This window comes from Sinocyclocheilus anshuiensis, unplaced genomic scaffold, assembly GCF_001515605.1.
Source record: "Sinocyclocheilus anshuiensis isolate Anshui unplaced genomic scaffold, SAMN03320099.WGS_v1.1 scaffold67, whole genome shotgun sequence".
In the NCBI taxonomy this organism is placed as follows: Eukaryota; Metazoa; Chordata; class Actinopteri; order Cypriniformes; family Cyprinidae; genus Sinocyclocheilus; species Sinocyclocheilus anshuiensis.
The window spans coordinates 143,986-160,092 of record NW_015552546.1 but is presented as its reverse complement, the minus strand read 5'-3'; the positions used below and the strand labels follow the sequence as shown (position 1 = coordinate 160,092).

The window sequence follows — 16,107 nt, the reverse complement described above, 5'->3', positions numbered from 1 at the left end:
TAAAAACAATTGATCTCTGATCTGCTTCAAATATCACGTATGTCATGAACCGCTCGTCACACAACATGACAAAAGATCTAAACCTTGTACACACATGTGAAGAGGCTTTTAATTGCCCTTGTCAGTTTCGAGGCTTTTTTCAAATCCAGCTAAATCTCTCAATCTGAAGAAAATCAAACTCCCAGAACGGCAGAGGTGCTTTAAGAGGCAGATATTGATCGGCCACTGCTGCAGTGGTCAACTTGTCTCTCCTCTTTCAGCTCGTCACTTCTTACGTGCCGTGACTGAGACAATATCTGGAGGCGGTTATTAGGGTCGATGAACTGGCTGGAACAGACAGATTTAATAAGGAAAGTTCAAGAAAAGGCTTAGATAAATTAATGAGGATTTTACCAGGTATTTCTAGCTAGAGGTCTGCATTCCCGTGGGAACCGCGGGACCCAACCAGATTTTTTGCGCCGCGGGATTACATTCCCGAATAAAACGCGGTAGCGGTCGGTAACTCTGGTGTAATTTGAATGGGAGCGGGCGGTCTAACAATATCCCGTTCCCGACGTCCATTTAGAACAGCATATCTGCCTTTTTCCCTATTGTGTTGTCAATGTTAAACGAATTGTATCCTGACAAGACGGATAAAAATAAGAAATACAATTGTTGTACAACATTTTTATTTTCTCTGACACCTTTTTTCCTACTGTTGCATAAAATATTAAACAAATTTTGTGTCTTAAGATAATTCATATAAATTCAAGTCAAAGTCAATAAATTCAAGACTCTTGACAAGACGAATAAAATAACACAATTTTGTGAAGACTACACTTTTATTTGTCAGCCTATCTCTCTTTCTTTCAGTAGCGGAAATTTAAATGTGAGATTCTGGAAATGAGATCTAAATTTAGTGGGAATGGTCGGGTCGGGAAGAAAATTATTCTAAGCGGACAGCGGGTGAACAAAGAGTGAATATATAGCGGGAGCGGGTGGGTGCGGAATAGAACCTTGCGGGAGCGGGACTAAAAAAACAGTCCCGCGCAGACCTCTATTTCTAGTTACATGCTATAACACAAAAGCATAATCTCCAAATTATTAGCAGTGCTTTATAAGTCATATAGTGACCAAACCCTTATTAATTTTTTTCTTGTAACCCCAAGCCATTTCTAGGCATCAGAATATTTGTTTTGACTTGGGCCCGTTACTTCCATAGCAACTGCTTTGAAATGTACTAGTTTTAGTGCAACCATACTGCATCATTTTCAGTTTCTGAGAAGCATGTTCTTGTTTTGCTTAAATATAGAGGCGTTTAACTCTGTAAATCCTCAGGTGCGCATCAGAGGTGACAGATGGCTCTCAGTACTTCGTGCTGCTGGTCATCACAGACGGTGTCATTTCCGACATGGTACAGACTAGAGAAGCCGTGGTGACCGTGAGTCATTTTCGCTTGTAGACCTTCACAATGTTCTGTAAATACAATAATCTTTTTAGCAAGGTATTGATCGCATACTGCTGCCCCTGACTTGTTTACAGGCGGCGTCTCTGCCCATGTCAATCATAATTGTGGGAGTCGGCCCTGCTGAATTTGATGGTGAGATTGTGGCACTGCAAACACAGATGCTCTCAAAATAAGAATATAATATTTGATGTAACTGTTCTCGTGTTAATGTAACAGCAATGGAAGAGTTGGATGGAGATGAGGTCAGGGTGTCCTCCAGGGGACGTGTGGGGGTCTGAATACTTTCTGTACCCACTGTATATATATATATATAATATTTTAGTTTTGATAACTATGGGTTATGTTAATTGTGTTACAAATAAACAATTTATTTTAGGATTTTTAAATATTTATAATTGTTAATATAATATGAAATCATTATTTATATTATATAATTTGTATGTAATTTTAATATGCTTTTCCACTTACCTTACATTTTTTAAATAAAATAAAAATGTTTTTAAGTTTCAGTACTTAAAAAAAATTCCCTTTTGTTAGTAAATTTAACATTATTTATTTGATGTAACTGTTCTCGTGTTAATGTAACAGCAATGGAAGAGTTGGATGGAGATGAGGTCAGGGTGTCCTCCAGGGGACGTGCTGCTGAGAGAGACATTGTCCAGGTACATAATGTTATCCATCTTTATGTGGTCCATCTTTTGGTCTTTTTTTCAATTCTGAAAAAAATAAATAAATAGATTTTTCCCCTTTTATTTAATATTATTTAATATTTCAAATTTTACCACTTGCTTTTTTGCCGTTTTGATGTATTTTTTTTGTGCAATCAGAAAGCCTTTTTAAAACTTCAATTCTAATTTTTTTAAGCTTTAAAACTGTTGCAAAGTACAACATTCAGGACAAGCAGTCAAACAGTAAACATACAGCAATATACCATGGCAGAAAAAAAGAGAGAATTATTAGAATGAGAACTGCGAAAAAAAGAGTGCTGATATGTTTACACACGTTGGTATCCCATGAGATTCTAATGTTTTAAATAAAATAAAAATGTTTTTAAGTTTCAGTACTTAAAAAAAATTCCCTTTTGTTAGTAAATTTAACATTATTTATTTATTTATTAAAATTAGGTTTTAATTATTTTTAAATAAATAATTACAGTAAGTAGTTTTGATATCATTTTTGATATCATTTTTTATTATATTATATAAAATCTTTATATATTATATAAAATGTTATATTATTTTTTACCACTTACTTTGCATTTTTTTGTGAAGTTAAAAAGCCTTTTTGTAAGTTTGAATACTGGAATAATAATAATAATAATTTTTCCTTTTTTATACCCTGAATAAATTTAACACGCTCAATTTAGCTCTTTTGATTTTAAATCGTTTTTATTATGTTTAACTAAGTAATTACAGCAAGTGGTTTTATAAGTTAAAAACTTTGGTATCCCATGACTTTTTAAAGCTTTACAGGCACAAATGTATTTTTTATGTGAATACTCTTAGTCATTTTACATTAATATTTTCCCACATATATTATATTATATTATATTTTATTATATTATTTTTTTATCACTTACCTTAAATTGTTTAGTGCAATTAAAAAGCTGTTTTTAATAAGATTCATCTTTGTATTTCTCTAGTTTGTGCCGTTCCGGGACTACATCGACCGATCCGGGAACCAGGTGCTCAGCATGGCCCGACTGGCCAAAGATGTACTGGCCGAGATCCCCGACCAGCTGCTGTCGTTCATGAAGAGCAGAGGCATTGAACCCAGACCAGCCCTCTCCCCCTCTCCCACACCACAGATAAACGTCCACCTCTGATCCTAGAGTAGTGTTTTATCCACAGCTATATGTTCACGCCTGAAACCCCCGGGTCCGTCACTGGGGACGCACATTTTTACTTTCCACATCGGTTAGCAGTAGCACATAATGTAGTTACAATAATAATCAACTGAAATCAGGAATATGTTAATGTAAGTGTGTGGTGTAATACTTTATAATCGGTCAGCGATCAATCAAAAAACACAACAGCGTTTGCTTGCCTTGGAATGGAAGATGTGGAAGTAAAAAGAGGGTGAAATTACTGAAAAGAAATGTCTGGGTCATATTTTCTCAAAAAAATCTAAAGACGAGAAAAACAATAAAATGTGCATAAAATTTTACATGAAATGCAATACATAAAATAAATGAATCCCATTACAATAAATGGAAATGTATTGCTTTAAGACATTATTTTCTCAATCTCAAATTCTAAAATCTCTCATTACCCTAATGTTTACTGAAATTATATAGTACATTTATAAATGCAATTGTAAGTAGCCTAGGAGAAAATAATGTCACAATGAACAAAAAATTAATTATCAGACTTCCAAAAATATGGTACACTTTGGTATTTGGTAATTGTTAATCATGTTACAAAACTATTGTCTCACATAGAATTATTTAATTTTATAATTATTGAATATTTAGAATAAATAATAATTTATATTACATAATTTTTATATACTCAAAAAGCCTTTTATGTTTAAATGCTGAAAAAAATCCCCCTTTTATGCCCTGATTAAATTTAATGACAATAATTTTTTATTATGTTATAATTGTGTTTAATTAAATAATTACAGTGGCTGGAACACAAATATGGTACAGTTTAGTATACTGTGACTTTTTAAAGCTTTAGAGACTGCCTTTATTATATCAAATTTAGTTTTTTCGCCTTTATTTTGTGTTGAAATATCATCTGGACATTTCTTCTACTGAAATTTCCACAGGAACATAAGAGTCTGTGTTCTCACACCCGGCAGAGACAGACAGAGCTGTACGCTGTAATACCCAACCAAGCATGCACAGGTCACCTTTAACATCATCATCTTTATATTTCACTTAGTTTCGTAGGCTGAGATATTTTTTCATTTTCTCACTGGCTGAATTAGTTGTGCCGGCACACTCTTGAGTGTGTAAATATTTTCTAATTTGTGCCCAATTTTGAAAGGAGCTAATAAGTAGCTGCGTGTGGCAGAAAAACAGATGCCTGTGCGGGAACACCGACGCACCCGGAGTCTTCCGCACATCTCGAGTGGATGCAGCTAATTACCTGCAGAAACAGAGGTGCCAATCAGTGCAATTCAACCAGAGAGAGGAAGATTGAGGGAAGAAATATCCAGAGTGTAATCAGCAGAGGTTAATGGGCACAGGAAGTAGGCAGACGTATGGCGTGACAAAGATAAATCAGGTGATCAGCAGAACGACAGGAAAAGAGGGGGATTTTACAGGTGAATCTCACGGAGAAACGTCTGGGTCATATTTTACCCCAAAAATAAAAAAAGGACCATTAATAACATGCATTGTGACATTTTTATAACAAAATTTCTCCCTTCCACATTCTCATAACTGTAAACTCTCAATACTGTAAAATGTCCAGACCCAATTATTTTTAAAACAAAAGTCAGCATAAATTTAATACATTGAATGCAACCATTATATACACATAAAATGGCACTTTAAAAATATACTTTATAATTTAAATTAGGTATGCACTATACTGTATATTGATAACTTATTGGTTAATGTTGCATATATTTAATTGGACATCGTTTTTTTGCATTTCGATTGTCTTTGGTTTTTGCTAATGCTCATCTAAAGTTTATATTTAAAAAAGACATGTTTTATGTCTTCAGCAAATATCAAAATAAATATCTATTTTTCATACTGTACATTATAGTTGTTTACAATGTTGTGATGCCTAAATTCACTTGTAGCATTTAAAATACTTTATTTTTATTCAGTGCTTTATTTTTAATGTATTTAGACTAAATATTATAGAATTTTAGGATCAATATCGGTTTGATTTATCGGTTATCGGCCATACACTCTTAAAAATAAAGGTTCTTTATTGGCATCAGTGGTTCCACAAAGAACCTTTACCATCCATGGAACCTTTTCATTCCACAAAAGGTTCTTTACAGTGAAAAAAGGTTCTTTAGATTATTAAAATGTTCTTCACACGAAATAAAAAATGGTTCTTTTAAGAACTGATCACTGAAAGGTTCTTTGGGGAACCAAAACTGGTTCCTCTATGGCATCGCTGTGAAAACCCCCTTTTGGAACCTTTATTTTTACAAATGTAACAAGAAAATGATTACATTTTAATAGTAAAAATAATAGTCAACATCGGTGCATAGCTAATTTAAATAATTTGTCTTTTTTTGCAGTATTGATATTGAAATTAAAAAGCTCTTAACTGCCATGAAAATAATGTTGCAATGCAAAAAAAAAAACTTCAAATGTTCTAAAAATAGCATTTGTCCCCCCTTTTGAATTCGGGATGACACATGACCTGGACATTTCTTGAAATTTTTCATGGGGTTCACCCTTGCGTACACTGCCATGTTGCAAATTTAATTCCAAAAATGATTGTAGACTCAATGAATGTTTGCCGAGATTGGAGCATTCGTTAATTTTTCCATTCTTTCATCCTGCTGTACATAATGAATAGTGCAATAACATTTGACATGCATTATTGCATCTTACCACAATTTACGGCTGTATTTCCGTCACAACCCTTGTTGCTAAGATCAAATATTCCTCAGATACTTTCACATTGAATACCGTTTTCTCCATATACAGTAATCTATCAGAAATGTTCTAACTGTTGCTGAACTGTAGATTTGAATGATATTTGTTTCATAGTAAAGATAGCTATAGTAAACAGCTGCTTGTGCCAAAGTGCTACCATGTAGAACATTCCTGCCAAGGTTGTGTATCAATATGTGAGGCAAAGAGATGTTCTTTTATATCTCCTTATCGTGTTTTTAATAAAGCATGAACGTCTGGTGCTGACTTCTGAAGAGTTTGCCATGCTTATTCACAGGATGAATGTGAGGTGTGCGTTTGTGAATCTTGTCAATCCCCGTTCATTGTAATTGCATGGAAAAGAGGAACAAGGACATTCTTCAGAACTTCTTTTGTTTTTCCCTCAAGAAATAACACCATGCAGGCTTGGAACGACATGAGGGTGAGTAAATCATGACAATTTTATTTTATTTCTTTTAGTGATCCAACACATGAACATGTTTCTGAACCACATATTGTTTAGTAGAATAGTCACCAACCATAATTACCAAACCCGATGACAACTATTAGAGAAGACGAGCAACTGAATAGCTATTTAAGTCTATATGTTAGATTCTGTTGACCATGTATTCATGTTTTGTAATTCTAATGTAGGCTCTTGACTGGCATCTGGTGGTGAATATATAACTGTTTATTCCCTCCAGTTGCATGCGTGTAGGAAGGGATGGATTTGTCACAGTTTGCAGAGGTAAAAGGTGAGAAGATGTTGTACAAGTTGTACTCTGAGAATATGACAAAGCAGTTGAACTAAAGCTTAAACGCCCTTAAAAAACACCAAAGCACATTATATGATAGTTTACGTTTATTCATTTAGCATTGCATTGCATTCTCAAACTACATTATATGGTAGTTTGAGAGTGAATTGTATTGCAAACCATGTTCCAAGACTGCATTAGTCAGCTCATCTTGCTATAGCGACCAGTCTCCAGTGGTGATCAGTGTGAAGTGTTGATTGTGTGTGACACTCAAGGGTCTCTTGACATCCACTGGAGATCTATCTAGAACTTACCGTCTGTCCTCAATGTTGGCTTGTGGTTATGCACATTTCATTCTACTGCCTATGAGAGGAGGGAACTTTTGTCATCATGTACTCACTTTCATGTGGCTACAAACTCATGGAACATAGAAGGGGATGTTTAGAAGGATCTCCAAAATGTCAAGCTCCAAAACGGCACCAAAAAGTAGTCCACATGACTGGAGTGCCGTATTTAGTTGAAGAACAGATCAAAATTATTTTTTCCCCCTCATAACTCATTTTGAAAATGTGGTAGCCTGTAGGTTTCTTCACTCTTAAAAATAAAGGTTCCAAAAGGAGTTTTCACAGTGATTCCATACACAGAACCATTTAGGTTTCTTCAAAGAAACCTTCAGTGAACAGACATTAGTGATATTTTCTTAGTCTGAAGAACATTTTAATAATCTAAAGAACCTTTAGATTATCTTTTGTGCAACTGAAAGTTTCTTCATGGAACCATAATACCAATAAACGTGGGGGTTTTCACAGTGATGCCATTGAAGAACTATTTTTGGTTAATCAAAGATCCATTCAGTGAAGTTCTTAAAAGAACTTATTTTCTAAGAGTGAAGAACATTTTAATAATCTAATAAACCTTTTTGCACAATAAAGAACCTTTTGTGAAATGGAAAGATTCCATGGATGTTAAGGTTCTTCATGGTTCCATCGATGCCAATAAAGAACCTTTATTTATAAACCTACAAACCTATATGAAGGTTTCTTCACTCTAAAAATAAAAGTTCCAAAATGGGTTTTTGCAGTGATTCCACAAAAAAACCAAAAAACATTTAAGGTTCTCCAAAGAAACAGCGAACACATTTAAATTATTTTTTTTCTTAGTGTGAAGAACATTAAGAATCCAAAGAACCTTTTCCCACTATAAAGAACCGTTTGTGCAATGATAAAGGTTCTTCATAGAACCACTGATACCAATAAAGAACCTTTATTTTTAAAAGTGCACTTCATCGATGGTTTGATGAAGAACCTTTTGTCAGGGTCTAGGAGAGATAGAGGACTCAGATGCAGAGTAGTGAGAAAGGAGGCTCTTTATTCTCGCCACAAAACACAAAATAACATAAACAATAGTTAATTGTTGCTCAGGTGAGCGGAGATTCCAGAGCTGGCCGGCAGACACTGCGGACCACTCGAGCTGCCGGATCTCTGTACTACGAGTCCTTAAGCACAAGAGAACAGAGACTCAGACACTGATGCTTGCACTCAAGGTACACAAAACACGAGCAAGGACACAAACAATCTACTCACGACGAAGGACAGAAAGGCAGAGACATATAAGGGAGTGGGGGAATGAGTGACAGGTGGGGGAGAGTCAGCCAGGGGGGGGAGAGTCAGCTCGAGATCCGCGAACCCGCACTGCGAGATCAGCGCTGATTGCCCAGACCACGAGCTACCGAACATGACAGGACAACACAGACTGCAGGGGAAGCCGAGAAGGCACCCTGCACCGTGACGCCTTTAACATCCATGGAATCTTCCCATTCCACAAAAGGTTCTTTATAGTGGAAAATGTTTGTTGGATTATTAAAATGTTCACTGAACGGGTCTTAGAGTAACCAAAAATGGTTCTTCTATGGCATCACTGTGAAAACCCCCATTTAAAACCTTTATTGTTATTATGGTTCCATGAAGAAACTTTCCATTGCACAAAAGATTCTTAATAGTGGAAAAGGGTTCTTTAGATTATTTAAAAAAGTAATGATTCTTTTAAAAACTGTTTACTGAAAGGTTCTTTGGGAAAAAAACCTAAATGGTTCTGCAAAATCTCCTTTTTGGAACCAGTGTATCTTATGATTCTTACCTGTTTTAAAACCACAACTATTGAACTTTTGTTTTCAACATCTCGGGAACGATCTGCCTGGCAACACGTTGGCCGTTCTCAGTTCATTTCATCAAACATTTCCCCTGCAGACAGATACCGTGTGTGTGTTTTATGTAGGTACTATTCTGGCTCTCCTCTCTTTCCCATGGGTCTTCTCAGAGGATTCAAGTCCTCCAGCGCTTCTCCCACATGGATCTCGATGAGTAAACATCTCCGGAAGGCTAAGTTTACCCTCACACCTCTCCACACACACTTCTCCAGCACCTATACAATATTCTCACTAATCCTCCTCAGAGAGACAGAGGTGGGTATATGCAACACTGTAAGGGAACATTTTGTTCGATCACTGTCCTCTAGTGGTAACAGAAGACAACTTCAAAGTGCGCGTTCTTATTAGCAGTGCATGCTAAGGCATGTTTGTATTGGAGGTTAAGGGTTCTTCAACCCCATATTTAGCTATACTCAGGGGACAGATTTCCTCAGAAGTGACCTTAATTTGACACAACCTCCTTTTGGGAATGCTTGGGGGTATTCCCATTTGAAAAAACACCCGTAAATCATGTTTTAGGGGGTTTTAGTTCTAAAAATGCAGTTTTTTGGAATATGTTTGGGTTTGGTTTGTGGTAACTATGATTAAATAAGCATTTAGTTCAAGTTTAGCTCAATTTCTCAATGGAGAGAAGGCAAAAGAAAACTACATTCAAAGAGGCTGCTGTATCTTTACAACTGACTGTAATGTTATCTCAACGCTCTTACTTCCATTTCCTTTAGATTAGATAATCTTTGGTCTAAGTGAAGCTGTTAGGTAATGATCATAACTGAAAAACTCACAGCGGATTGATCGACCGCAGCAGAGGACATTTAGGAGAGCGTGAAGAGGCAGATCCACAGCGATGAAAGACTCTTTACTGCTTCTCATTAGAGCTGAGATCTTTGTGGTGCTGTCGAGGAACATCTTGCGCAACCCGACTCAAAACCACAAAAAAAAAAAACCATAGGGGTCTGGATCAGCATCCAAGGCTGCAATAAAAAGGCAATTAAAATCCATGTGTTAGGAGAGTTTAGTGTACAAATCAATTACACTGAATAACTCGATCGGGATCTTTCTGTTGTTTTCTTCTGAGGCGCAGTAAAAGTTTTCCAGTTTTAATTAAAACCATTTGAAGTTTTCTCATTATTTGTCACATATTTTTACAGGAGGGATTCTCCACCCAAACATGTACATTCTGTCACCATTTACTCACCCTCATGTGTTTCCAAACCTGTATGGATTTCTTTCTTCTGCAGAACACAAAAGAAGATATTTTGAAGAACATTGACATCTGATGGACAAAAAAATATATCCTTTGTTATGATCCACAGAAAAAGTCATAAGTCATACAGTTTTGGACTGGCATGAGGGTGGTAAGTGATGACAGATTTTTCAATTTTGTGTGAAGGATCTCTTTAACTTCAACCACACCCAGCAAACTTTATGTCAGCAATACTGAACACACAAAATGATTGACAGGCAGATAATCTCTCAGGATCTGTCAGGCAATTTTTTTGGTGATATTTCACCAAAATTAAAATTTTAGTATTGTAAAGATGTTTAGTGTTTAGTAAAGTAATGTTTAGTGTTTAGTATTGTAAAGATGTTTAGTGTTTACTATTGTAAAGTAATGTTTAGTGTTTAGTATTGTAAATGTTTAGTGTTTAGTATTGTAAAGTAATGTTTAGTGTTTAGTATTGTAAAATAATGTTTAGTGTTTAGTATTGTTTAGTATTGTAAAGTAATGTTTAGTGTTTAGTATTGTAAAATAATGTTTAGTGTTTAGTATTGTTTAGTATTGTAAAGTAATGTTTAGTGTTTAGTATTGTAAATGTTTAGTGTTTAGTATTGTAAATTAATGTTTAGTGTTTAGTATTGCAACGATGTTTAGTGTTTAGTATTATAAAGTAATGTTTAGTGTTTAGTATTGTAAAATAATGTTTAGTGTTTAGTATTGTTTAGTATTGTAAAGATGTTAAAAATACATCTAGGCTACATATAAAGTATGCAGTCTTAAATGTAAACATTAAAGCCAAAAATACTTTTTTTTTTATGAATTCACAAATCATCTGGATTGTGAAAAGTGGTCTCTATTTGGTAATGGAGTAAATCTTTTTTTTTTTTATTATTATATTTAATTATAAAATAAATGTTATTAATTATCAAATAAAAATATTTTATTATTATTATTATTTTTTATTTATTTATTTTTACAAATTTTAATATTTGTTTATATATTATATGAACACATAATATGCAGGGTTATTTTAGTATCATTGAGATACTATTATAGTTATTAATATTTTGAATTAGTTTTCATTTTAATTTGAATTAAAATTGTAATAATTTTATTTTAGTACATCAAGATAAACTAAAATGAGAAATTTTGCCTTGGAAGCTAGCTGAAATAAAGTGTACATTTTTTAATATTTTATTTTATTATTTGAATTAAAGTTGATTTTATTTCAAGTAACAAAAATTGTTTTAGGATTTTAGTTAACTATAATAACCCTGGTTATAGGACAGTAAATAAAGTGGGGTCACATTTGATTTCATGCAAGTCTAAATGTTAAATATAAATCTAGATGCGCAGTTAACCTTATGTGATCATTTACAACTCCCAAACTATGTAAAATAACATTTTTTATGTTTGACTCCATTTTCACATTGCCTAAGTGGTGCATTACAGTGTTGAATTACAAAAAGTCCATTATATCCTTTCCTTTTAAATCGAAACGCTTTCCATCTGGTTTTGCATGCCGTTATGTGCCTAAAATATCATCAGAATGTAAATTGGCAGTCAAATCTTGTTTCACTGGATGAGACCTCTCAGGTATGTCACATCTACCATTTGGATTTACATTTTAAGGTTTATACAAAGCGGCACGTAAAAACTCAGCCATTTCTAACACTTTTCTGCTGTTGTTGTGTTTTCTTTCCTCCTTATAGCTTTTGGCTTTTTGAGCTTCAGAACCCCCTTCAAAACTTTCTTTTTCCTTCCTGCTCAAAGATGAGGATGGATGATGGTTGGAAAAATCGATGAAAGCACAACATTATGGAGCTCTCGCCGGGAGAGCAGCACGTGAGCACAACAGAAGTGACGTCCCAGGACGTGAGGGTACCAGAGTTTACTCATTATGCAAATTCTTGTTAAACAACCTCTTGTTACAGTGGAGGCGCCTGTGCTTCTGAGAAATATTGTCTCCTGGGCCTGAAGGAGGTGGTGGGGTGGCTGTAGAAGAAATACGGTGTCGTTTACCAATCCTGATCAAAACTAGTTGTTTTCCATCTTAACCTGTTTCCCATTACCAGCAACAACTGGCTGGCTTTGCGAAAAACAGCTTGTTTCATCATCTTAAAGGGTGTAGAGAATGTAAGCAGTGAAGAACAGGGATATTCATAACATTTGCAGTGAGCTCACACTAAACACAAACACTTAGCTTGTCACGTGTCTTGTGCATTCATGGAAAATAAGCGGTTTGTGGATTTTAGGTTTCATTAGCATACGTAAAATCTCCAGTCAGATTGATTACACACGCCGCTAAATTGCCTGTGGACTGATGGTTTTCAGGTGTTTATATATTCTTCACTTTATTTATTTTAGCTGGAAAAGTAACAGCGGGACAGCATCATTCAGGCCTGTGATGCTTCGCCTGCTTTAATGAGGGAGCGGAAAGAAAGGCAAACATGTGTTGAAAATGGAACGTTTTAAAGAGCCTCAAACAAAAACTGTTTTGTCAGAATGTGGTAGTAGGTCAGACGTGAGCTTAGCTCAGGGAAACTGGGCAAATAACAACAGTGGCTCTGAGGGAGACGGATGTGTGTACTTAGCTTCTGGTGAAGTGCGCTCTCTGTTAGTGGAAAACAATGATAGATTTGGCTGCATGTTTCCACTTACCTCATCTCCACTGGTTTATGTAACAATGCGTTTGAAGTCATTTTTTAATGACGCAGACAAAGAAGCCTCAGAATTGTCTGCAAAATTAGTAGTGTTAGTGTCGCTGCTATAAATTGCTTATGTTTTCTGGAACAGTGGTATCAGTCCTCAACACACCTCTCTATCTCTCACAACAAACTCTTTTCATCTTATTACCACCTTTAAATTCTAAGGGTTTGTGATTTGTGCATTACAGCTGCACAAATCTGGTATCAAAGCTGTTTGGCGCTGGTATCAAAGGGATTGATATTTTTTTATTATTATATACTCACCAGTTATTTGCCGTTTATATATTCTCATTACTTGACTTGCATTCAAAGTACCTTATTAAATAAGACTACAACAAACATATGTATTATTAAAATTTTTACACGTAAAATGTAATTTTAAAGGCTACTATATAGAATTTAAAAGTCATTTTTGGCCATTAATTTGTTTGTTTGTTTGTTCGTTCGTCTATCTTTCTGTCTATCTATAACTATCTGTAACTTTGCAACTACATGTCAACTAGCAGTCATTAGAATATTAGTAGACTGTCTGCTTAATATCTTCTAACACTTTATTTTGATGGGTCCACAACATACAACATACTGACTGTGAGAAACTTTGCAAGTGTATGTCAACTTATTCTACTAACCCTAAACCTAACCTAACAGCCTACTCTGAGAGTTAGTAGACATGTTGTTGCAAATTAATGAGAATTAGTTGAGAATGTAGTTGCAAAGTTACTTATAGTTAGTAGAATGTCTAAAGTGGACTATCAAAATAAAGTGTAACCCAAAACATTTATTCAGCCAGAATACATGGAACTGATCAAAAGTGGCACTAAAAACATTTATAAACCAGAAGTAAGAATAGTGGAGTAATGGCTGCTGAAAATTCAGATTTTAAAATATATTACAATAGCAAACAGTTATGTTTAATTGTAATAATATTTCACAATATTACTGTTTTTACTGTATTTCTGCTTCAATGCATGTAGTCTTGGTGAGCATAAAGAAACAGTATAGCTCTTACTGACCTCTATACTTTTGAATTGTATTTATTTATCTGTTTATTTGTTTAGCAATTTAGTTAGCTTGTTTTCATAAAGCAGAAGTTTCTTGAAATAATTTCTGAATGCTAACGCTGTCTGGTGTTATGACTGATATATTAATAAGAAATACTTATAATATTTCAATTCCTTAACATTAATGAAATATCTAACATGACCTAATAATGAACAAGACATTAACAGCAATTTTAATGTAGGTTAATTATGAACAAACGTGAATTAACAAATGTATTCATAAATGAAGAATAGTATTTATAAATTAACATTAACCTAGATTAATACATGTTGTACAAATTGTTGTTCATCGTTAGTTCATGATACCTAATGCATTAACTAATATGAATGAATTGGCAATTATTGAAAAGTGTTACCAAAAATGTATCCATTTATGCATCTATTTAGAGATATTTTTTGCTAGACTTTAGCATCAAGATTATATTTATGTCAAATGCTCTCTGATGCTGTTACTTGAAGCAATTCTTAACCATACTCTCATTATTAGGCAGCACATGAACTGATATTTCATTGAGTCAACAATGTGCGAGTCAACAAATATACAAACTCAAAGGTGGACAAACATGAACAGATATTTTGTAAATGCAGTTTACAAGGGGGAAAAAGGCAATTTAGTGCTACAGTGAGTAATAAGTGTACAGCCTACAGCCCAGGAGAATTGCACTGAAATTGAGAGTTGCACTAGTTACATATAATTTACATAATTGCACTTGATGTGCTTTGTAAGTGTTCAGCTGAGGAGGCAGATGGGCGCTTTCGTTTCTACTCTCTCAGCCTTCTGACACTGTGCTTTAAATGCATCTGAGTGAATATACATTGATCGGCTGGTGCATACAGTCCCGGAATTATATCTAATATAACAAAATTGGCTTTTTTAATCGGAATTCACAGCTATGTTTGCATGCAGAAACATACTTTTTGTCCAGCAGCTGGGGTGAACTGGTAAAGCCTTGCTATCTCTGCTGAAAATTGAAAAGGTATTTTAACATAAAAAAATTACCCCCATCACCTTTAATCAGCTTCATACATTGTTAGACATTTCTGTAATTTCTACAGTTATTAGAAACAGTATAGCTCTTACTGACCTCTATACTTTTGAATTGTATTTATTTATCTGTTTATTTGTTTAGCAATTTAGTTAGCTTGTTTTCATAAAGCAGAAGTTTCTTGAAATAATTTCTGAATGCTAACGCTGTCTGGTGTTATGACTGATATATTAATAAGAAATACTTATAATATTTCAATTCCTTAACATTAATGAAATATCTAACATGACCTAATAATGAACAAGACATTAACAGCAATTTTAATGTAGGTTAATTATGAACAAACGTGAATTAACAAATGTATTCATAAATGAAGAATAGTATTTATAAATTAACATTAACCTAGATTAATACATGTTGTACAAATTGTTGTTCATCGTTAGTTCATGATACCTAATGCATTAACTAATATGAATGAATTGGCAATTATTGAAAAGTGTTACCAAAAATGTATCCATTTATGCATCTATTTAGAGATATTTTTTGCTAGACTTTAGCATCAAGATTATATTTATGTCAAATGCTCTCTGATGCTGTTACTTGAAGCAATTCTTAACCATACTCTCATTATTAGGCAGCACATGAACTGATATTTCATTGAGTCAACAATGTGCGAGTCAACAAATATACAAACTCAAAGGTGGACAAACATGAACAGATATTTTGTAAATGCAGTTTACAAGGGGGAAAAAGGCAATTTAGTGCTACAGTGAGTAATAAGTGTACAGCCTACAGCCCAGGAGAATTGCACTGAAATTGAGAGTTGCACTAGTTACATATAATTTACATAATTGCACTTGATGTGCTTTGTAAGTGTTCAGCTGAGGAGGCAGATGGGCGCTTTCGTTTCTACTCTCTCAGCCTTCTGACACTGTGCTTTAAATGCATCTGAGTGAATATACATTGATCGGCTGGTGCATACAGTCCCGGAATTATATCTAATATAACAAAATTGGCTTTTTTAATCGGAATTCACAGCTATGTTTGCATGCAGAAACATACTTTTTGTCCAGCAGCTGGGGTGAACTGGTAAAGCCTTGCTATCTCTGCTGAAAATTGAAAAGGTATTTTAACATAAAAAAATTACCCCCA

General features: G+C 34.4%; 1 protein-coding gene across 1 annotated transcript in view; it reads left to right on the top strand.

The window, feature by feature from the left end:
* Positions 1–3,578, top strand: part of LOC107664104 (copine-9-like) — a 46,149-nt gene extending 42,571 nt beyond the window's left edge. The window contains exons 18-21 of the mRNA XM_016454564.1: positions 1,318–1,420; positions 1,522–1,579; positions 2,036–2,109; positions 3,090–3,578. Of these exons, the coding sequence (XP_016310050.1) occupies positions 1,318–1,420; positions 1,522–1,579; positions 2,036–2,109; positions 3,090–3,272 (418 nt within the window). The 3' untranslated portion in view covers positions 3,273–3,578. The remainder of the gene's footprint in view (positions 1–1,317; positions 1,421–1,521; positions 1,580–2,035; positions 2,110–3,089) is intronic.
* Positions 3,579–16,107: the final 12,529 nt, after the last annotated feature.